The following is a 23108-nucleotide window of genomic DNA, read 5'->3' as shown; positions in this document are numbered from 1 at the left end:
ATGCTCTACAGGCTCGTCAACTCACACTGTTTCAACTCAAACAAACATGAAGAACGGTCATTTACAACTGCACTGGATAGCAGCCAACAATATAAGGGACCATTAAAAAAAGTAGCGTTTTCCATAGATGTTTAAAACCATATCCATATTTCAAAAGGTACAAAGCAAACGGATTAACACAATGGGGTAAGTGTCAATAAGCTCCAATTCATCTCTTATTACAGCAGCAGCAATATCACTGCAAATCATTCAAAGACAGCAATTAGAATAAGTTTGGGGAAAAGGAACCCTGTACCCCCTTTTTTTTCCTCTAAAGCCTACTCTACAAATTCCAATGGATATTTTCAGTAAATATCTTTAAAGATGCATCAGTAAAAATGATTTGGCATTTCAAAGTTGAAAGGAAAATTCATTTCTCCAGGGATTGAAACGTGCTTCTATTTGTAATCTGAGAGAGTCCATAAAGCAATTAACCCTTTCTCTGAACTGGGAAATTATACATTTCAATTTTACTGACATAAAAGTGGGGCACACTTCTACAGAATACTGCACTTGAGTAAAATTGTGACAATTTTGACACACTGAACAGTTACCACCCTTCCATGTGTTGTGCCTGGAAATTTGAAGACAGGTAGATTAAATAAAACACAATACCTTAACCCCCAAATTAACCTGATTGTTCTCACTTCTGCACTTTCCCAATCATCTGCATCCCAATGTTGTGCTACTAATTTAATAAGAATAGCTTTACTTAAGGAAAGGCAGATTTTAACACTCGGCTGATTTCCCACCCTATGGAATCTTATTTACATGCAACTTTAATATCTCAATCAGCAAAATGCAACATATCATGTTGGTGGTAACATTACACTACTTCAAAAAAAGACTTGATATTTACATTTAGGTCCTAAGAGGAAGTAACATCCTGTTTGCTAGCTTAGGAGGGCCAGTTACTGCTCAACAATTCTTTTTGTAATCTGCACTCAATACATGGGCACAATAATTCAGCTTTAAATGAACCTTCCACCAGCAGGCTGCTGCACAGCAATAACATCCTTTGCAACTGCTCTGCAAGAAAGTAATTCAAGTACAATTCATCATCTTACCTTTTCCATTATTTTTGGACAACTTGTAATCGTGTGAATCTGCATCGGCCAATTCAAAATTTGCTGCTTGGCAACAAAATATTTGGTAGGAGAAAAAAATAGCCAAAACATCACAATTGTGTAATGTTTTGAAGAGGAAACCAGTTTCCAAGAGTTACCACTTGCAGGCAGGGACTAATGGTTATAAATTTAAGATGGTCACTAATAAATCCAAAGGGAAATTCAGGCAAAACCTTTTTACCCAAAGTGGTTAGAAAGTGAAAAAAATAGAATACTTGTATTTAAAGGAAAGTTGGATAAGCACATAAAGGAGAAAGGAATAGACGGTTATATTGATGGTTAGATACAGGGTAGAGGATGGTCCATAAATACCACCCTGGACTAGCTGGGCTGAATGGCCTGCTTCTGGGCTGTGTATATGCTGAGTCGAGGTAATGGAAATGTGGGCCTTCATTGTATCGGTGTAATAAATATAAGTGCAGGACCCAACACAATCAACAACTAGTTGTGTTGAGATAGTACTGTTAACATAATAAAAGGCAGGGCAGCACGGTGGCGCAGTGTTTGGCACTGCTGCCTCATGGCGCCGAGGTCCCAGGTTCGATCCCGGCTCTGGGTCACTGTCCGTGTGGAGTTTGCACATTCTCCCCGTGTTTGCGTGGGTTTCGCCTCACAACCCAAAGGCGTGCAGGTTAGGTGGATTGGCCACGCTAAATTGCCCCTTAATTGGAAAAACTGAATTCAGTGCTCTAAATTTATTTTTAAAAACATAATAAAATGCCTCATAGGAGCATTAACAAGATTTCGCACTGAGCTACATATGTGGGTAAATGACCAAAAGTTTGGTCAAAAAGGTGGGTCTTAAGGAATAACTTAAAGAGGTAGAAAGGTGGAGAGGTTTGACTGATGGGGGGGGGAGGGGGGGGGGGGGGAAAGGGAGAGAGACCATTGGTGGCTAAAGGCACAGATGTCAATGGTGCAATGATTAAAATTGGGGATGCACAAGAGCCGAGAACTGGAGTTTAAAAAAAAACATTTTCATTAGTGTCACAAGTAGGCTTAACAAGTCGGATTAACACTGCAATGACGTTAATGTGAAAGTCCTCCAGTCGCCACATTAGAGTGCCTGTCCGGGTACACTGAGGGAGAATTCACAATGTCCAATTCACCTAACAAGCACATCTTTCGGGACTTGTGGAAGGAAACCCACACAGACCCGGGAAGAACGTGCAGATTCTGCACAGACACTGACCCAAGCTGGAAATCGAACCAGGATCCCTGGTGCTGTAAAGCAACAGTGCTAACCACTGTGCTACCATGCCGCCCTAAGGGCTGCAGGACATTATAGAGATATGGATGGTGAGACCTTGAAGTGATTTTTTTAAATGGTTGAAAATCTCGTGTAACCAGGACCCAAAAGTAGGTCAGCTATTTATTCATTCATTATTATATCTAGGTCACCAGTGAATTAGTTTGGATGCAGTCTTTTATTGAATTTGATTGCAGGTTTTGCACTTCTGGATATTTCAGAACTTAAGACAGACATGCAGTGACTGGGAAGGATATGTAATAACTGGTGTCAATCCTAAAATTGTTCAAATATCCTTCAGGACCAAAGGTTACTTCAAGAAAATGCTACTGACATTGGAACCTCAAGTTCCCTCTATCCATCACTATCAAAGAGAAAATTCATCTCAATCAGACTTATGGTATTTGATCATCAAAACCTTCAACAAAAAAGTAAAACCAAACCGTTTACATAATTTCTCGAACAATAAACCTTCAAAAATTTACTCGGAGGTGTAATCAAACCAACAAAGGGATTGGAGAAATGCTTTTACTGCACATTGACTGCTGCGGAGAGAAAGAAGTGAATCAAAATGAGATCATATGGAATAGCTAACTGCACCTGACCAAGATATTTTCACATGACACGAAAATCCTAAACGGTGCTCGAGAAGTTATATAAAGGTTAAACCGAGATCTTAGTATTGATGTGCATGGAATAAAAGTATTTAATGAAATAAAGCAATAGCTATTAATTACCTTAAGTACTTTGCTTGAACTCTCACATCATTGACCTTGATTTAAACTTCCTATACATACCTGCTGAAAGGCTTGGTTAAGTTGTCCCTGTTGCAACAGCTGCAGGATATGAGCCTGCTGGGATTGGAAATCCATGTGAGTTGTTGGAATGGGGGTCCCAGCAGCTGAACGCATGGCCTGCATAATACTGGATGTAACAGCAGCCTGTTGCTCCTTCATTGCTAGGCCAACTTCGCCTTTCACAATTCTCTGCACTTGAGTCAGGATCGATTCCTGTAAGCTGTTGGATATCGCACATAAATTTGACAAAAATTATCCATTAAACTCTACATTTATTAACAGCTCTTCAATCATAAAATGTTATGCATACACAAGCACACTATCCCTATACAGTACTTATTTTGCACTCGGCATGAACACAACATATTTCATTAGTGGTCAATCAGATCAACTTTTCAATTTGCAGTTAAGGTATCCTACAGAGACTCCTCAGTTTTCATCTGATGCTTTTCAATTGATCTTAAAACGATGGACTGAGAAAATTTTTAAAACTTGGCACATTATCAATACAACATTTTAAATCCTTTCAATGAAAAATTGACTGTGTTGGCCTGGCAGTAGTTCCACCTCAGCTATATCCCATGGGGCCTTTGTCCAGGATATCTCTTCCTGGCAGAAAGCTGCAGCAGCTAACTCAGCAAAGAAACAGGCTGCATAACAGGCATGGAGTAAGCAAGCGAGCCACCCAAGGACATCTAAATTAGTAGGCTGGGAACTAATTGTGATCCAAGGAAATGTAGCACAGGCTTTTTAGGTTCAGAACATATAGACTGGATAGACATTTTGTTCAATTATTATTTTGCAAGTTTATTGTAATCCTTTTATAATCCCAGATTCATATAGGTTTTGTATTGTAATACCACTGCAGGTCCAATATGGCAGCAAAATAGTTGTAGCTCACTTTCACTGAGTGTAGAATCTCTGTAAGGAATACTTCTTCAAATCTCCTTGTGCTCTTGAAAAATATATGACATGAAACGCGCCACGGTTGAATGCAGTCTGGAATTTTGGAGTGACATGTATTTTTTTCCTCAACTCAAAATCCTCAAAGTCGTGTGTGTGTGTCGGCCAAACTTCATCTGTTACAACTCTGTTCCCTCAGATTAAATAAATCAATCCACAATAGTGTGAACTGTACTTGGGTGTGTTAAAATAGGGGAGATAGTTCAAATTGATTTTTACTCCATACTTTCTTTACTACTCTAAACTACCCACAACATTGTTTTCAAAAAACCAAAAGATCAAAAATGTTACAAATAGTAAGAAATTCAAAAGTTGAAATTCCAAATCGAAAAACAGAAAATGCTTAAAATCCACAGGATAATCAGCATCTATAAAATGATGTCAGCTGCAGCCAGCATTCACACTTGAGTCAGCTGGTTATGGGTTCAAATCTCACCCCAGGGGCTTAAGCACAAATATCTAGGCTGACAATTCAATGTAGTACTGAGGGAATGCTGCAGCCAGCTGCATCATCTTTCAGCCAGGGACATTAAAACAAGACCCTGTCTGCCCTCTTGTGTGGATGTAATAGATTCCATTTTGAAGAGGAGCAGGGGAGTTATCCCTGATGACCTGGACAATATTAACCCTTCAATCAACATCCAGACAACATATTATCACTTTTGTGTTTGTGGGGGTTTGTGTGCAAATTGGCAAACATATTTCCTAGCGTGCATTATTCTGAAGAGCTTCATTGGCTGAAAAGCAGCTTGGAATGTTCAGCGTTGATAAAAGGTGCATCGTAAATACAAATCTTCTTTAAAAAAATAAATTTAGAATACCCAATTTTTTTTTCCGATTAAGGGACAATTTAGCGTGGCCAATCCACCTACCCTGCACATCTTTGGGTTGTGGGGGTGAGACCCACACAAACACGGGGAGAATGTGCAAACTCCACAGAGACAGTGACCCGGGGCCGGGATCGAATCCGGGTCCTCAGCACTGAGGCAGCAGTGCTAACCACCGTGCCGACTAATCTTTATTTTTTATAAAGAGGGAGAGAAACTAAACATTCCCAGTAAAATTCTTTGTGAGCCTGTGAGTTATTTCCAGCGTTTTCTGTTTTGTAACATTATAAATGTTTGTTTTTCGAGTGCTGTTATTTAAAGAGACACATCATCTGTCTCAATGAGAGAAAGCACCTCAGACTTTCATGGTTTGATATTTCCATACCTTCTCTTGGATGTCGCTTCCAATTTATAAGCAATTGTAGGCGGTACATTTCTACTCAACAGTATCTGAATGAAAAGGCATTAATCAAGAAATACGCCACTTGCATCCACAAAGGAGAAAAACAGCTCGCACAGCTACTATTAGATTAAAAATTTGCACCCTTCCACTTTCTAAATTGTCTATTTTTCCTATTTGCAGGTCACACATTATACCCCAGAGGTGCCCAATTTTCAGCCCTACATAGAAACACAACACACTGTTGTGCAAACCCGAATAAAAGGAGGAAAGAGACAAGTGTGAACCCCTTGATTGCAGAATTACATATTGGCATACAAGTGCAGCGCACCAAGACAAGCCTGAATAGAATTCAAATCCTATTTCCTTTGCAATAATGCAATTTAAAGATTTTTGGGGGAATTACTCCAGTTATCCAGGTAAGAATTGAAATGTGCAAAACATCCCCATTTCAGACACCCAGTTGTAGATTTGCAACTTGTCATCAGAACATAGAACTCGCACTGCCGATTTGCTACCCATAGTAAAAGCTGCCTAATTTGAATTTCCATGACAATTATTGGGCATGACACCCACAACAATTTATTTAGCACCTTTAATATGATAATATCCCAAGGTGCTTCATGAGTGCATAATTAAGCAAAATATGGCACCAACCACATAAGGAGGTACTAGATTAGATGACTAAAACATTCAAAAAAGGAAAGCCAGCTAAAGGGTGAACAGAAAGGAATTCCAGGGGGTAGGGCTGAGACATTTGAAGGCTTTGCCACCAATGGTGGAGCGATTAATATCAAATGTACAACAGGCCAGAATTAGACCAGCACCAATTTCTCAGCAGGTGGATCCTCAAGTTTCTAGCACGTGAAATGTGGAAAAGAAGCCAGGAGTGTATTGGAATAGTCAACTCTGGCGATAACAAAGGGATAAATCAGGATTTCAGCAGATAAGCTAAGACAGGATCACAACGTGAGTGGAAACAGGCAGTCTTGGTGACAGTGCAAACAGTGGTCAGGAGCTCAACCCGGGGTCAACTATGACACCAAGATTGAGAACAGACTAGTCACACTCTTACACTGTTGCCAGAGAGGATGGAATTGGTAGCTAGAGAGTAGTTTGGAAGGGGGGAGGAACCACAAACAATGGTTTCAGGCTTCCTGATATTTAGCTGGAAAAACGTTTTGTTCATCCAAGACTGGATGTTGAACACGCAGTCAGTCAGGTAATTTAACAACAGTGGAGGAGTTGAGAGAGGGGGTGGTGAAGTAGAGCTGCGTGTTGTGTGGGGACATATGAAAACTAGTGCTCTGTTTTCAGATGATGTCTCTGAAGGGCAGCATATAAATGAGAAATAGGAGGAGCAAGAATAGATCCTTGGCGAACAGTAGAGGTAACTGTGTAGGTATAGAAGTCATTGCAAGTATTCTGGATAGGATTAGAAAGATAAGAATAGAACCAGGTGAATGCAGAATTACCCAGCTGGTCAACAATGAGGAGGTATTAGAGGAGGATGTGATCAACTGTGTTAAAGGCTGCAGATTAAGATGAAGGAGGATGAGGAGTGCAGATTGTACTCTGGGTGAAGGTCTTCAATGTCAATGACCAAGAATAACTCGGTAGCACCTTACAGACCCAAAAAAAACAAGTTCTAGAGGACATGGCTGCTCGGCCGAATTTGCAGCAGGTGGTGAGGGAATCAACAAGAGGGAAAAACATTCTTTACCTCATCCTCACCAACCTGCCGGCTGCAGATGCATTTGTCCATGACAGTATCAGTAAGAGTGACCACTGCACAGTCCTTGTGGAGACGAAGTTCCACCTTCGCATTTAAAATACCTTACATCAGGTTATGTGACAAAACCACCACACTGATAAATTTCAAACAGACCTAGCAACTCAAGACTTGGTAACCAAGAAGTGCTATGGGACATCAGCAGCAGCAGAATTGCACTCAACCACAATCTCTAACCTCATGGTCTAGCATAACCCCACTCTACCATTACCACCAACCCAGAGAATCAACTCTAGTTCAATGAAGAGTGTAGAGGTGTCAAACTGGTGAAGGGACAACACAGAACCAATTGAGCCTCAACAACATGATCATAGTGGTAGACAGAGCTAAGCAACGCCAATGGATAAGATCTAAGCGCTGCAGTACTGCCACATCCAGCCATGAATGATGGTGGACAATTAGACAAGGTATTGGCGGAGGAGGACGAGACTCCACAAATATCCCATCAGTGCAAAAGATAAGGCTGAATCATTTGGAACGATCTTCAGCCAGAAGTGCCAAGTGGATGATCCATATTGGCCTCCTCCAGAGCTCCATAGTATTGCATGTGCCAGTCTTCAGCCAATTCAATTCACTCTACATGATATCAAGAAATGGAGAAGGCCATGGATACTGCAAAGCCTTAGGCCCTGACAATATTCAGACAATAGTGCTAAAGGTTTGTGCTCGAGAACTTGCCATGCCCGTAGCCAAGCTATTACAGTACAGTTAAAACACTAGCATCTATCTAGCAATGTGGAAAATCTTCCAGGTATGCTCTGTTAACAAACTGTAGGACAAATCCAACCCAACCAATTACCGCTCCAGCAGTTTACTCTCGACGGTTAGTAAAGTGATGGAAGGAGTCATCTAGTGTTATAATTCAGCACTTACTTAGCGATAACCTTCTCACGGGTGTTCAGTTTGAGTTCCATCAAGATCACTCAGCTGCTGACCTCAAACATGGACAAAAGAGCTAACTACAGAGGCAAGGAGAGAGTGACTACACTTGACATCAAGGCAGCATTTGATCGAGTGTAGCATCAAAGAGACGAAGCAAAACTGGAGTCAATGGGAATCCTCATCCTCCTTCATCTTAATCTGCAGCCTTTGACACATTTGATCACATCCTCCTCGAATACCTCCTCATTGTTGACCAGCTGGGTAATTCTGCATTCCACTGGTTGGAGGCATACATCACACAAAGGAAAATATGTGTGGTTGTTGGAGGTTTATCATCTCAGTCCCGGGACATTACTGCAGGAACTCTTCAGGATAGTGTCCTCGGCTCAACCATCAATGACCTTCCTTCTAACATAATGAATGAAATGAAATGAAAATGAAAAAATTAAATGAAAATCGCTTATTGTCACAAGTAGGCTTCAAATGAAGTTACTGTGAAAAAACCCTCGTCGCCACATTCTGGCGCCTGGTACAGGAATTGAACCGTGCTGCTGGCCTGCCTTGGTCTGCTTTCAAAGCCAGCGATTTAGCCCTGTGCTAAACAGCCCCTGTGAGGGTGAGATATAAGGATGCTCGCTGATGACTGCACCACTCACATCTCTTCATATGCTGAAGCAGTCCATGTCCAAATGCAACAAGACCTGGACAATATCCAGGCTGGGGCTGACGAGTGGAGTTAAATTCATGCCACACAAGTGTCAGGCAATGACCTTCTCCAATAAGACAGAATCTAACCATCAACCCTTGACATTCAATAGTATTACTTTTGCAGAATCCCCCACCATTAACATCCTTGGGGTTACCATTGAGCAGAAACCCAACTGGACTAGTCATATAAATACTGTGGCTACAATGAAGTTAGTGCTGAAGCTAGGAATTCTGCGCAAGTAACACCTCTGACTTGGCAAAGCCAGTCCACTTTCCACAAGGCATAAGCCAGGAGTCAGATGGAATGCTCTCCACTTGCCTGGATGAATGTAGCTCCAACAACACAAGAAGAGTGACACCATCCAGGTCAAAGCAGTCATTCAATTGGCATCCCATCCAAAAACATTCACCGACTCCACCACTGACTCACAGTGACAGCAGTGTGCACCATCTGCAAGATGCACTGCAGGAACTCGCAAGTCGAGACAGCATCTTCCAAATCCACAACCTCGTTCATCTGGAAGGACAAGAGACATGTGGGAACACCACCACCTGGAAGTTTCCCTCATCAACCATGGCCAATCCACCTAACCTGCACATCTTTGGACTGTGGGAGGAAACCGGAGCACCCGGAGGAAACCCACGCACACACGGGGAGAATGTGCAGACTCCGCACAAGGACAGTGACCCAAGCCGGAATCGAACCTGGGACCCTGGAGCTGTGAAGCAATTGTGCTATCCACAATGCTACCGTGCTGTCTGTGCTGGAATGCAAACCGCTACGGTAAAGCATACTTATGAGAGAAGATTTTCAAGTGTGTTTTTGGTAGTGGAGTTTGGAAACTCTCAGATGACACTCATCCACTCATCTGGGGGGATTCTGAGGAGATATCCACAAACATTCACTCAGGGTTCAGATTAGAATTTATTTGCCCACAGTCATCTTGTGTGCATTAAAGGGACTGTGTGTTAATGAGGCAATTGTAGATCACGATGTATTTTCTGATCAGTGTTAATTCTAAAACCTGTGTGTAACTGTTAAGCAGGAGGGGGAGCGATAAAGAATGTAAATGTCTCCATAGTCCCATACACACCAGAGCTGACTGGTGGCGATTTAACCTGTATGTCACCAAACACAAGTAAGGGTCAAGGTTGAGAAGGAAGGGCCTCCATGAATAACTGGGAGGAGAGGGGTTGTAATGGAAAATTACATAATAATTTAACGTTTCATGTTGAATAAATGTTTTTTTTTTGCTGTTAAAACTAATTAGTTTTCCTGTGACTTTGTTCCACCACATTTTGTTTTTATATAAGTAAAGGTTATGGGGTGGGATTCTCCCCTACCCAGCGGGGCGGGGGGGGGGTCCCGGCGGGATGGAGTGGCGTCAACCACTTTGGCGCCGGGCCGCCCTCAAAGGTACGGATTTCGCCGCACCTTTAGGCGCCAAGCCGTCACCTTGAGGGGCTAGCCCCGCGCCAGAGTGGTTGGCGGCCCGCCAGCCGGCGGGAAAGGCCTTTGGCGCCACGCCAGCCGAAAGGACTTCGCCAGGCGGCGGAGGTCCGCGCATGTGCGGGAGCGTCAGCGGCTGCTGACGTCATCCCCGCGCATGCGCGGGGGGGGGGCGGTCTCTTCCGCGTCGCCATGGTGAAGACTATGGCCGAGGCAGAGGGAAAAGAGTGCCCCCACTGCACAGGCCTACCCGCGGATTGGTAGGCCCCAATCGCAGGCCAGGCCACCGTGGCAGCACACCCCGGGGCCAGTTTGCCCCGCCCCCCAGGACCCCAGAGCCCGCCCGCGCCGCCTAATCTCGCCAGGAAGAGAGGTGGTCTGATCCTCACAAGCGGGACAGGCATTCCAGCAGCGGGACTTCAGCCCATCGCGGGCCGGAGAATCGCCGGGGGAGGGGGGCTCGCCGACCGGCGCGGCTCGATTCCCGCCCCCGCCGAATATGCGGTGCCGGAGAATTTGGCAACCGGTGGGGGTGGGATTCACGCCAGCCCCCAGCGATTCTCCGACCCGGCGGGGGGTCGGAGAATCCCGCCCATGGTCTTTTGAGCCAGGATTCCATTCTGGGATCTTCCCGTCCAGTTTTAACATCAACTGGGAACATAATACTGCTAGTCTTTCAAACTGGCACCCACCCACTTGGTCTGTTGCCTGGAAGTTTGGAGATTTCCTGGCAGAGGAGCAGTTCGGGACAGCTCTCAGCCCTGTCTAACACTCCAGCTGCGCAAGTCCCTCAGTTGCTGCAACTACCATTCCTTCTGGCCTCTGCTCCACCACCTTGACTCCTGGAGTCCTTTCGTGGACTGACGCCTGATGGGAGGTCAAGAGAGCAGCCAAAGGTGAACTGCATCACCCAGAATGTACCCAGGCTGACAAAACAGTTGGCCACACTGATTTGGGTTATCACTCCAATAATCCCTTATATGACAGAACTTTGTCCTGGAGTGCACCACCCACCGCACCCTTGCTTGCAAGTGCTTCGAGGTGTGCCACTTGAGAGATGGGGCAGATCTGCCTGAACCCCACCCCCATAGATCCTGGTGATCAGCATCATACCACCATCTCCCAAGTGCTGCATGACAGATGGTGCTTTGCTACTCACTTGCTAACAATGATGTGAAGCTGATGTTGCACCTCTGAACGCATGCCATTTGTGATGGTGGCAGCAAGGTGGTCAGTGGCATTCTGGAAGCGGTCGATCATTTGCTGCAGCTGACTAAGCAGAGGATCTCGGGTTTCTTGCTCTTGTGTCTTCTTGGACTGTAGGTGGATCTCAAGTTGCTGGATATCTGTGTGGGTGAAATGCAAAGCCTCAAAAGATTTATTTATAAAGAAAGATGAAAGTTTATGTTAGAGTTGGATAATAATCAAAAACATACACATTTCAATAATAGTCATACAAACACTGAACAGGAGTGTCAAAGCATTGGAATTCTGTTGCAAGTTAAAATTGAGCACATAGAATATATATCTTCAGTACTGCTACGTACAACTTCCATTATAATGTTTCCTATTGATTTGCATAGTGCACAGTTGCCCAATACAATAGGTGCAAGGACAAAAGTACACGTCAGTCCTTTATTACGAGCATGCACTCAAACCTCAATCAATGCACTCCAAACGAAAGAAAATGTGAAAAATGGAGACGGGACGAAACAAACCACCTGTGGGCTTTTAGGAAAATGTAATTACCATTGATCAGTTAAATAGGGTGGAAATTTACAACTTTTGCATTTCACACAAAGGCTGTGCTAAGTTTATATTTTTCTTTCATCCCTTCAAAATAGTCAAACACAATTACCAACATTAATGGACAAGTCTAGATGGTGATTAGGATAATGGTGGGGTGATGGTTGTTCAGAGTAGGGGAGTGCATCACAATCAACATATGGTTCACTGAATAGCAGTCAGGATCAGGAATTCCGACTGGCCTTTCCCCCGCACCCCATGTTGTTTCTAGCTCTGAGGTTAAGGCAACTGTGGGATTCCTAGACCTCCCCAATACCTCAGGTATTTCAGCTAACATCACAATTGAACCGTGGAGCTTCCTGGTCTAATTAGCTCAAAATATACACCACCCAGTATATTGATCCACTGAATTACAGAAAATCTAACTCCATTATAATTTAAAAATATAAAGCTTTAAAAAAATCATAAGGATAGCCATGGCTCACTCAATGTACTGAATTAAAACAACACCTACATTCTTGTGTTCCCTGCTTGAAGCTGTCATTTATTTGCTGGAACATTGACTGGCAGGCTTTTTCAAATACAGGTACAACTATACTCTGGAATGACTCTCTGTAACTTGATTGTATTGGTCCTTGCAAGGCATCTGCTGCAGCTCTTCCAATGCTCTCTGCAGTGTTCTACAATCACAATACCAGAAGGTACATCAATCAGAGAATGGTGTAAAACGTACAGAACTTTAAATATAAAGAAAAAGATGCAACATGAACTCCATTCGGAATCGAAACTGAATGTTACAACAGCCACAGTCTCTTAGCTCACTACTCGTAGCAAGTTTTGCATTGGTGATAAATATTAAATAAATTGATGTTAAAAAGGAATGTTACTTAGAAATTTCAGCTATTGATGCTCAAATAGAAAAAAAATCCAAAAGTTTAAAAAATAAATGGGATAACAAAACACATTAAAGAAAGGAGGTTGGCATTTATAAAGCATCTTACTTATTTCTTAGAAGCATCTCAGTCCACAATAAAATTCGGACTCCATAGATTAGAATTGAAAAACTCAAACCAATTAACTCAGTTTTAAAAGATACATTTTAAAAAGAATACCAATTTATTGTGCCATATTTATCCGAAATGGCTCTGCAATGAGAATAGGACAACATAAAACCAAAAATGCTGCAAATGGTAAATACGAATTCAAACATCATGGACTATATGAACTTGGCAGGGGAAAACTAGCAGCTCATGTACTGGGCTTTAGCATCTGAAGGATGGCCATTCAAATCTTACGCCCAAGAGCTTTGAACTTGCCCGTTTTCATTGAAGAGGTTTCGCCACTCCAGAGGCAGGCCAGCTGCTCCAGTTGGGAGGTCTTGCCGTCGTGAAAATGTACAGCAAGTGGTTTCCAGAAGGGAAAAAAAATACAATTGGTGCCTGCATTTAAGAGCTGATCCCGAGTTCAGGATGGCATTGACCACACAGCCATGGAGAAGTCAATGGCCTAAACAGCCTTTATGGAGGAGGCAACTGGCAATGGGACCAGAGATCACAAAGAAAATGAGGGAAGAAAAGGTAACTGGGGCTAACACAGGAAACAAGATTAGGTGAAATATGGAAACTAGGGGGAATATATCATCTGAATACTAAAGGCCATCATTTTTTAAAATTCATGCCAAAAAGGCTGTAGAAATTTAGGAAGTTTTCAAGTTTACATTTTCAAAAATCTTACCTTTGATTTTACCATTTTTGTTATATTCTCTTTTAATATCCCTTCAATTGCTGCAAGCTTGGTTGTAATGTGGTTATTCAGCTGACCTGACACTGGCTCCAAACTTTTGGAAATACCTTTCAAAGAAAGTTTGAAGAATCCAGTTATAATGATTCCTCAATATGCTTAATAAAACTTCTTTCATACAGAATCAGATTTTTATCAACACTATTTCCAGATTAATCAGGACACGTGTTATGTCCCACAGTTCCATGCTTCCAATAGATTAAACCCCCCCCCCCACTTAGCTTGAATCGGCTTGTAAACAAAGGATGTGTAAATATTCAAAGCTTATTGTTGTTAACCTGCCTTGAAATCAGAGCCATGCTTTGCAAATACAAATTGCGAAATACAGTGGGAGCTCTCATATACGCAAGGAGGCAAATATTGAAACATTGTCGAGTGTGTTGCCAAGAACTATTCCCAGACAAAACACTACAAGAGCCAATCAAGCGACACTGGTTAACAGTGGAGGCCATCATTTCTTCTGGTTGAGCTCTCATGCACACTTTTTCTCTCCACACTGCCAACCCATTCCAGACCTTTCCCCTTACCCTTGGCCAGCAAAAGAGTGCAGCCAGGAACATAATGCCATCAATGCATTTTTACATTATTGTGACTGGGGTTGCTGCAAATCCACCCTGAAACATTAAATGGCAAAGTCTTAATATTGACTCAGGGTGATTAACGTATCTTCACACCCATACTGTTTTTTTTACCCTTTGGGGAATTGCGGGAGAAGTGGTGGATAGGTTTCCGAGCTGATCGTCAGCCCATTGAACCACGTTGAATGCTCCTTCCGTGGCTAACAAGTCCCACGTTAGACTCAAACCCAAAGCTTCGGGTCCCCTGCTTAAACTTGAGGCACAGCCCACAAGAAATTAATTGCTGAAATTTCTTGCTGATGTGATTGTGCACAGTAAAGACAGTTTCAGAAAGTGTCAATATTGCCACATAATTCTGAAAATTAGTCAATGAATAATTCATGCCAAAAATGTCTCCATGAAAGGTGTCCAAAAGCTTCCCCCTCTGTCAATTTTGAAAACTGATGCTGATGCCATAACACTAGAAGTTCAGCCGTTAACACAAACATTCTGACTGAATTTGTTTCAACCTGTTGGATATTTGATCAAGAATGTCAGCCCACTTCTGCAAACCGGCCATTTGTGGTAAAATATTACCCACCGTCAGTAACAGACAGAACAGATTCCAGGGAGAGATCCATTAAAGTTAACATGACATCCTCTGCGTACAGAACAATATGATCAGAATTTTTTTTTATTTTTTTTAAAAAGGCAGTGAAATGGTTAAAGACTTGTACACCACTGATCCCAATTTCTTGTAGCAATCCTAACAATCAAATTGAGGCATTATAACAAGCTGAACAGCTTATTTACTGACGCAGTCGAGAAACCAAATTAAATTAATTGCCAGAAGTGACTCAAAACCCGGACACACATTGTGACTTCAAGATAAGATCAATGGAGGAACCTGAAGTTAGACTTCAAATACTCAATAAGACTACATCTACACAAAGGGATTTCTACGCCAGAAATTTAAAAAATAGGTTGCGTGAACCACATATGTAGGTTACATCTAAAGTGAGCATCATGATCATTATCTTGCTTAAATTAGTCATATTCGAAACAGGCATTAGATGAAGTGTTTGTGTATTTGGAGAATGACACTCAAGAACACTCGATACGGGCGGCATGGTGGCACAATGGTTAGCACTGCTGCCTCACAGCTCCAGCGTCCAGGGTTCAATTCCAGCCTTGGGTGACTGTGTGGAGTTTGCACTTTCTCCCAGTGTCTGTGTGGGTTTCCTCCGGGTGCTCCGGTTTCCTCCCACAGTCCAAAGATGTACAGGTTAGTTGGATTGGCCATGCTAAATTGCCCCTTATGTCCAAAAAGGTTGGGTGGGGTTACTGGGTTGCAGGGATAGGGTGGAGGCGTGGGCTTAAGTGGGGTGCTCTTTCAGGGCCGGTGCAGGCTCGGTGGGCCGAATGGCATCCTTCTGCACTGTAAATTCTATGATAAGTGAACGTAACTTTATTATGGTGTGTTCCCGCTGCTTCTCTGTTTGCAGTTCTACATCACATAATATCACTTTCTTGTATACAATACCACAGCAGGGCTCTACAGTGAGACAAAGGGACAAATGAAAAACACCCCTTAAATAACACCTCCCCTTAATTTAAACGTCCCAAAACATGAATAACTGTCACTAGGTTAATCACTACTTTAAATGCCGGGTTGCGGCGATGCGGAGCTAAGCCGCGTGATTCAGCAGCTCCCGCGAAAACGGACTTTCGGGCCCGCTAACGGAGCCCCAACGGCATTTTTTTGAAATCCAACCCATGGGGAAGGAAGAAGAAAGGTCCCCAACCAACCTGTATGGATCGGACCCGCAGCGAAATGGCAAAAAAAGCGGCCCTGGAGCAGCGAGAGAAGGGGGAAAAAAAACAAAATGGCGGCGCCAACAGACAAAGAGATGCAGGAGTTCATCAAGCGCTGCTTTGAGGAGATGGGCAAGGAGATGGTGGCGCCTCTGCTGGCGATAATTGAAGGACTTGGGAGCAACCCAGAAAGCCCAAGAGGTGAAGATCCAGGAGATCCAGGAAAAAGTGACCGTGAACGACGATGAGCTCGTGGGCCTGGCGGAGAAAGTGGAGGCACAAGGCGCTGCACAAGACGTGGACGGGAAGACTCGAAGACCTGGAGAATAGGTCGAGGAGAAACAACTTGAGGATCCTGGGACTCCCAGAAGGAGGGGAGGGGGCCGATGCCGCGGCATATGCGGGCACAATGATCGGGACGCTGATGGGTGTGGAGGCCCCCCCTGGGATTGCTGGAGCTGGATGGGGCGCACCGACTGCTTGCGAGGAAGCCCATGGCAAATGAACCGCCAAGGGCGATGGTGGTGAGATTTCACCGGTTTACGGACAGAGAGAGGGTCCTGAAATGGGCCAAGAGGGAACGGAGCAGCAAGTGGGACAATGTAGAGATTAGAATATACCCGGATTGGAGTGCGGAGGTCGCTAAGCGGAGAGCGGGTTTCAACCGGGCCAAAGCGGTGCTGCATCGGAAAGGAGTAACATTTGGAATGTTGCAGCCAGCGCGACTGTGGGTTACACATAATGGCCAACACCACTACTTTGAAACGCCCGAAGAGGCGTGGACCTTTATACTAACTGAAAAGCTGGACTCTAATTGAGGGTTTGTGTGGGATGGGGGTGTTTGAGGGTTGAAGTATGATGGTTGTTGTACATAGGGGGTCAATCACGCACAGGGAATGTTATATGGGCTGGGGGAGAGAGACAAGGTCACGACAGGAGGCGCCATGGGGGACGGGGCAGGCTTTGGAAAGCGCGGGGTTTTCTTTACCGCGCGCGGCAAGAAAGGCGGGAAGGGGAACGAAGGAATGTATATTGATTGGGAGATTCCCACACGGGGGGATCAAAGGGATGGCGGGGGAAGCCGGGGTCAGCAGGTGTCAGCTGACTTACGGGAGGGATATGGGGGGAGCAAAAAAGCTAGACAGGGATCTAGCGAGGGGGAGGGGAAAGAGGAGGAAGGGGGGGGGAAAAGAGGAGGGAGGGGGGGGGGGGGGGGAGGGGAGGGGGAAAAGGGTTGATGCTGCACTGGCCGAAAGAGAACGGGACACAGAAGAGGTGGCTGGGACGGGGGGTCTCCCGGCTGGGGGACTGGAGAGGGAGGGAGATGCGGACAAGGGACTGGCCCAGAAAAGGAGATGGCTAGTCGGCAGGGGGGGGCTGATAACATGGAACGTGAGGGGCCTGAACGGGCCGGTAAAGAGGGCTCGAGTGTTCGCGCACTTGAAGGGACTGAAGGCAGACGTGGCAATGCTCCAAGAGACACACCTGAAGGTGGCGGACCAGGTCAGGTTAAGAAAGGGATGGTTAGGACAGGTATTTCACTCGGGATTAGACGCGAAAAATAGAGGGGTGGCAATTCTGGTGGGAAAGCATGTGTCATTTGAGGCCAAGACTATAGTAGCGGATAATGGAGGGAGATATGTGATGGTGAGTGGTAGGCTGCAAGGGACGAGGGTGGTGTTGGTAAATGTATACGCCCCGAACTGGGAGGGGACTTTAATACAGTGCTGGACCCAGCACTGGACCGCTCCAGATCAAGGACGGGAAGGAGGCCGGCGGCGGCCAAGGTGCTCAGGGGTTTTATGGATCAGATGGGGGGAGTGGACCCATGGAGGTTTGCAAGACCGTAGGCCAGGGAATTTTCTTTTTTCTCCCACGTACATAAGGTTTACTCCCGGATAGATTTCTTTGTTCTGGGTAGGGCGCTTATTCCGAGAGTGGAGGGGACGGAGTATTCGGCCATAGCTGTGTCAGACCATGCCCCGCACTGGGTGGAAATGGGGCTGGGAGAGGAGAGGGAGCAACGCCCGCTGTGGCGGTTGGACGTGGGACTGCTGGCTGATGAAGTGGTGTGTGGGAAGGTGAGGGGGTGCATTGAAAGGTACTTGGAGGCCAACGACAACGGGGAGGTGCGAGTGGGGGTGGTAGGGGAGGCGTTGAAGGCGGTGGTCAGGGGAGAGCTGATCTCCATTAGGGCTCATAGGGAGAAGACAGAGGGCATGGAAAGGGAGAGGTTAGTGGGGGAGATCTTGCAAGTGGACAGGAGATACGCAGAGGCCCCGGAGGAAAGAGTACTCAGGGAACGGCGACGGCTCCAGGCGGAGTTGGACCTACTGACCACGGGCAAGGCGGAGGCACAATGGAGGAAGGCGCAGGGGGCGACCTATGAGTATGGGGAAAAGGCTAGTCGGATGCTGGCGCACCAGCTCCCTAAGAGGGCGGCAGCGAGGGAAATAGGGGGAAATCAATGATGGAAGCGGAGCCACGGTTCGAAGTGCCACGAAAATAAATAAGGTATTCAAGGCCTTCTATGAAGAGCTGTACAGGTCCCAGCCCCCGGGGGGGGGGGGGGGGGGAATGAGGCAATTTCTGGACCAGCTGGGGTTCCCGACGGTGGAGGAGCAGGAGGCGGTTGGTTTGGGAGCACCAATTGGGCTGGAGGAGCTGAGTAAGGGCTTGGGGAGCATGCAGGCGGGGAAGGCCCCGGGGCCGGACGGGTTCCCGGTGGAGTTCTATAGAAAATATGTGGACCTGCTGGCCCCGCTGCTAGTGAGGACCTTTAACGAGGCAAGAGAGGAGGGAACCCTGCCCCAGACAATGTCGGAGGCGACAATCTCCTTGATTCAATGTGGATCGTACAGGCCGATATCGCTCCTCAATGTGGACGCTAAGTTATTGGCAAAAGTGCTGGCCACGAGGATTGAGGACTGTGTCCCGGGGGTGATTCATGAGGACCAGACGGGATTTGTAAAGGGCAGGCAGTTAAATACCAATGTGCGGCGGCTCTTAAATGTGATAATGATGACATCGGAGGAGAGAGAGGCAGAGATAGTGGCAGCTATGGACGCGGAAAAAGCCTTTGACCGAGTAGAGTGGGAGTACCTCTGGGAGGTATTGCGCAGGTTTGGGTTCGGGGGAGGGTTTATTAGATGGGTTAAGCTCCTTTATAGCGCCTCGGTGGAGAGTGTAGTGACGAACCGGCGGAGGTCGGAGTACTTTCGGCTGTACCGAGGGACGAGGCAGGGGTGCCCCCTGTCCCCCCTGTTGTTTGCACTGGCGATCGAACCCTTGGCCATATCACTTAGGGTGTCCAAGAAATGGAGGGGAATAGTCCGCGGGGGAGAGGAGCATCGGGTATCGCTATACGCGGATGACCTGCTGCTATACGTGGCGGACCCAATAGAGGGGATGGTAGAGGTCATGCAGACTCTGAAGGAGTTTGGAGAGTTCCCGGGCTACAAGCTTAATGTAGGGAAGAGTGAGCTTTTTGTATTACAGGCAGGGGACCAAGAAAGAGGGATAGGGGACCTACCGCTGAGGAGGACGGAGAGGAGTTTTCGGTATCTGGGGATACAGGTGGCCAGAAGTTGGGGGGGCCCTACATAAACTGAATTTGACGAGGTTGGTGGAGCAAATGGAGGAGGATTTTAAAAGATGGGACATGCTCCCGCTCTCGCTGGCGGGTAGGGTGCAGTCGGTCAAAATGGTGGTCCTTCCGAGGTTTTTGTTCGTGTTTCAGTGCCTCCCCATCGTGATCACCAAGGGCTTTTTCAAGAAAGTAGGTAGGAGTATTATGGGGTATGTGTGGACAAATAAGACACCGAGGGTTAGAAGAGGGTTCTTGGAACGCAACAGGGACCGAGGAGGGTTGGCTTTGCCAAACCTAGAGAGTTACTACTGGGCAGCAAACGTGGCGATGATCCGCAAGTGGGTCATGGAGGGAGAGGGGGCGGCATGGAAGAGGATGGAGATGGCGTCCTGTAAAGGAACGAGCCTGGGGGCGTTGGTAACGGCACCGCTGCCGCTCTCGCCGACAAAACACACCACAAGCCCGGTGGTGGCGGCAACGCTAAGGATCTGGGGCCAGTGGAGAAGGCACAGGGGTGCAATGGGAGCATCGGTGTGGTCCCCGATCAGGGGTAACCACCAGTTTGTCCTGGGGAAGATGGACGGGGGGTTCGAAGGCTGGCATCGGGCGGGGGTTAGAAGAATGGGGGACCTGTTCATTGACGGGACATTTGCGAGCCTAGGGGCACTGGAGGAGAAATTTGAGTTACCCCCGGGAAACACATTTAGATATATGCAGGTGAGGGCTTTTGTGAGGCAACAGGTGAGGGAATTTCCGTTGCTCCCGGCACAAGAAGTTCAAGATAGGGTGATCTCAAGGGTATGGGTCGGGGAGGGCAAGGTGTCGGAAATATACCAAGAGATGAAAGCAGAGGGGGAAGCGCTAGTAGAAGAATTGAAAGGTAAATGGGAGGAGGAGCTGTGGGAGGAGATTGAGGAAGGGCTATGGGCTGATGCCCTGGGCAGGGTTAATACCTCCTCCTCGTGTGCCAGGCTCAGTCTGATACAATTTAAGGTGGTTCACAAGCGCATTTGACGAGGGAGAGGCTGAGTAGGTTCTTTGGGGTAGAGGATAGATGTGAAAGATGTTCAGGGAGCCCGGCGAACCATGTCCATATGTTTTGGTCATGCCCGGCATTGGAGGGGTTCTGGAGAGGAGTGGCGGGAGTAATATCTCAGGTGGTGAGAGTCCGGGTCAAGCCAAGCTGGGGGCTAGCAATATTTGGAGTAGTGGATCAGCCGGGAGTGCAGGAGGCGAAAGAGGCCGGAATTCGGGCCTTTGCGTCCCTAGTAGCCCAGCGAAGGGTCTTGCTATTGTGGAAGGAGGCGAAGCCCCCTAGCCTGGAGGCCTGGATAAATGACATGGCGGGGTTCATAAAATTGGAGAGAATTAAGTTTGCTTTGAGAGGGTCTGCACAAGGGTTCTACAGGCGGTGGCAACCGTTCCTAGAATACCTCGCGGAGCGTTAGAGGAAGGATGGTCAGCAGCAGCAGCAACCCTGGCCCGGGGGGGGGGCGGGAGAGAGATGAGAGATTGCTGGAGGGGACGGATGAGCGGAGGATAACATGGAGGGTGGGGGAAACTGGCACGAATGGGCGAGAGCCAGTGTACAAAGCTATGTAAATATACCATCTTGCCATGTATATATCTTGCTCAGGGAGAATTTGCGTTATTTTGTTACGGGGGGGGGTTATTATTTGTAAGGGGAAAAAAATTGTGTTATTAAAAAAACCTTAATAAAAATATTATTTAAAAATTTTTTTTAAAAATCACTCCTATAAATTCAGGTGGTCTGGAGGTCATCGCTCTCGGAACATATGACGGTGAACCTCTGGCTTTTTCATCTTGACGCAGATGTCAGCAGTGGTTGGTTTAACCGGCGTTGACATGGGAACTGGACGCTGCCTCCGCACCCGAACAGAGGGTGAGATGTTGACTTCCTCAACAGTGTCTGGTGGTGTAGCAGTAGCAGGAAAGTCAATGGTACAGCTGAACTTGAATTCTCAACAGGCTCCAATTTTAGCAGATCTGTTTTTCCAGGCAGAAGTTGGTCTGCATAGCTCCTCCAGATAATGTAATTTGAGGTCTGGTCAGTGTAAGGAGACAGGTCTAATTTGTACAAGGACTGTGGCAGGAACCTATTGCTCCCCTCAGGAGTAATTCCAAGTTCCATTGTCCCTGGTGGAAAACTCTGTGCTTTGCCTTGTTTCCACTTAAGCTTGTTGTCGCCACACAATCTCTTTGGTTTTTGGGGGTTTAAAGATGATCAAATGCAGAATGCGGCTGCCTTTTCATCGTGAGTAATGCAGGAGAGGTCTTAGTAGTCTAATAGACTAGTGTCATGACACCCCGGGCTAGTGCACAGTCAATTCCAGTCCCACTTGGCCCAGAGTCGCAACACAAGTGAAATTAGATTCTATTTTAAGATACCCGAGGACTTTGGCTGAGCCCAAGAAACTGCAATGACCAGGTTTGTAATTTTAACACAATTAGCCTTTTATTATTTAACAGTAATATAAGTAAACTGCCTGACACACACACACACACACACAGGGAAAGGGTGATGGAGAGGGAATAAAACTGATGATAAAGTAAAAGGGATAAAAGATCTCCGATGGACTATGATGGTTTTCAGTTAATGTCTTTCAGAAATTCAAGCTCTTTGATGCTTCTTTGTAGATTCAAGATCAGTTCAACTATATAGCAAAGATGGAGGGAGAGCGAGCTTTCTTCCTTCAAGGTCCAGTCTCTGCCCGTCTCCCACAGGAATTAATCACAGATAGTTGTCAGCCACATCACTGTCCCTGGCCAAACCACAGGTTGCCAGCCAGCCAATCAAACGGACTTCCTCCAAAGCTGGTTGTTAAGATTCCCTGTGTTGACGAGTCTGTATTCTCCTCTCCAAAATCCTGGAACACACTGTCCTGACCAGCAGGCTGTCTCAGCTCAAGTCCACTGCTTAAGGGCACATTCCAATTAAGAGTCCACAGACAAAAATAATAAAATAAAACCAAAGAAATGGTAGCAAAGGGAAATCAAAAGGAAGGAAGAATCTGTTGGAGTGGCATGGTGGCACAGTGATCATCTCTGCTGCCTCACAGCTCCAGGGTCCTGGCCTCGGGTGTCTGCATGGGTTTCCTCCGGGTGCTCCGGTTTGTACAGTCCAAAGATGTGCAGAGTTAGGTGGATTGGCTATGCTCAATTGCCCCTTAGTGTCCAAAAGGTTAGGTGGGGTTACAGGGATAGGATGGAGGTGTGGGCTCTTTCAGAGGGCTGGTGCAGGCTCGATGGGCCGAATGGCCTCCTTCTGCACTGTAAATTCTATAAGCAAACTTTGTTCTTTGGTTGTTTTCAAAGCATGTTTCATGGTTTGGACAAAGCATTGTTA

At 46.0% G+C, this 23108-nt stretch overlaps 1 protein-coding gene across 3 annotated transcripts in view; it reads right to left on the bottom strand.

Moving 5' to 3' along the window:
* edc4 (enhancer of mRNA decapping 4) overlaps window positions 1–23108 on the bottom strand; it is a 172226-nt gene that overhangs the window by 27887 nt on the left and 121231 nt on the right. For all 3 annotated transcript variants that reach the window (XM_072518359.1, XM_072518357.1, XM_072518358.1), the window contains exons 24-27: window positions 13715–13830; window positions 12495–12660; window positions 11394–11580; window positions 3213–3432 (exon numbers count right to left, since the gene is read on the bottom strand). In XM_072518359.1, coding sequence (XP_072374460.1) covers window positions 3213–3432; window positions 11394–11580; window positions 12495–12660; window positions 13715–13830 — 689 coding nt within the window. The remainder of the gene's footprint in view (window positions 1–3212; window positions 3433–11393; window positions 11581–12494; window positions 12661–13714; window positions 13831–23108) is intronic.

This window comes from Scyliorhinus torazame, chromosome 10, assembly GCF_047496885.1.
Source record: "Scyliorhinus torazame isolate Kashiwa2021f chromosome 10, sScyTor2.1, whole genome shotgun sequence".
Classification (NCBI taxonomy): Eukaryota; Metazoa; Chordata; class Chondrichthyes; order Carcharhiniformes; family Scyliorhinidae; genus Scyliorhinus; species Scyliorhinus torazame.
Note: the sequence above shows the minus strand (reverse complement) of the source record. Positions and strands in the feature narration are given on the sequence as shown.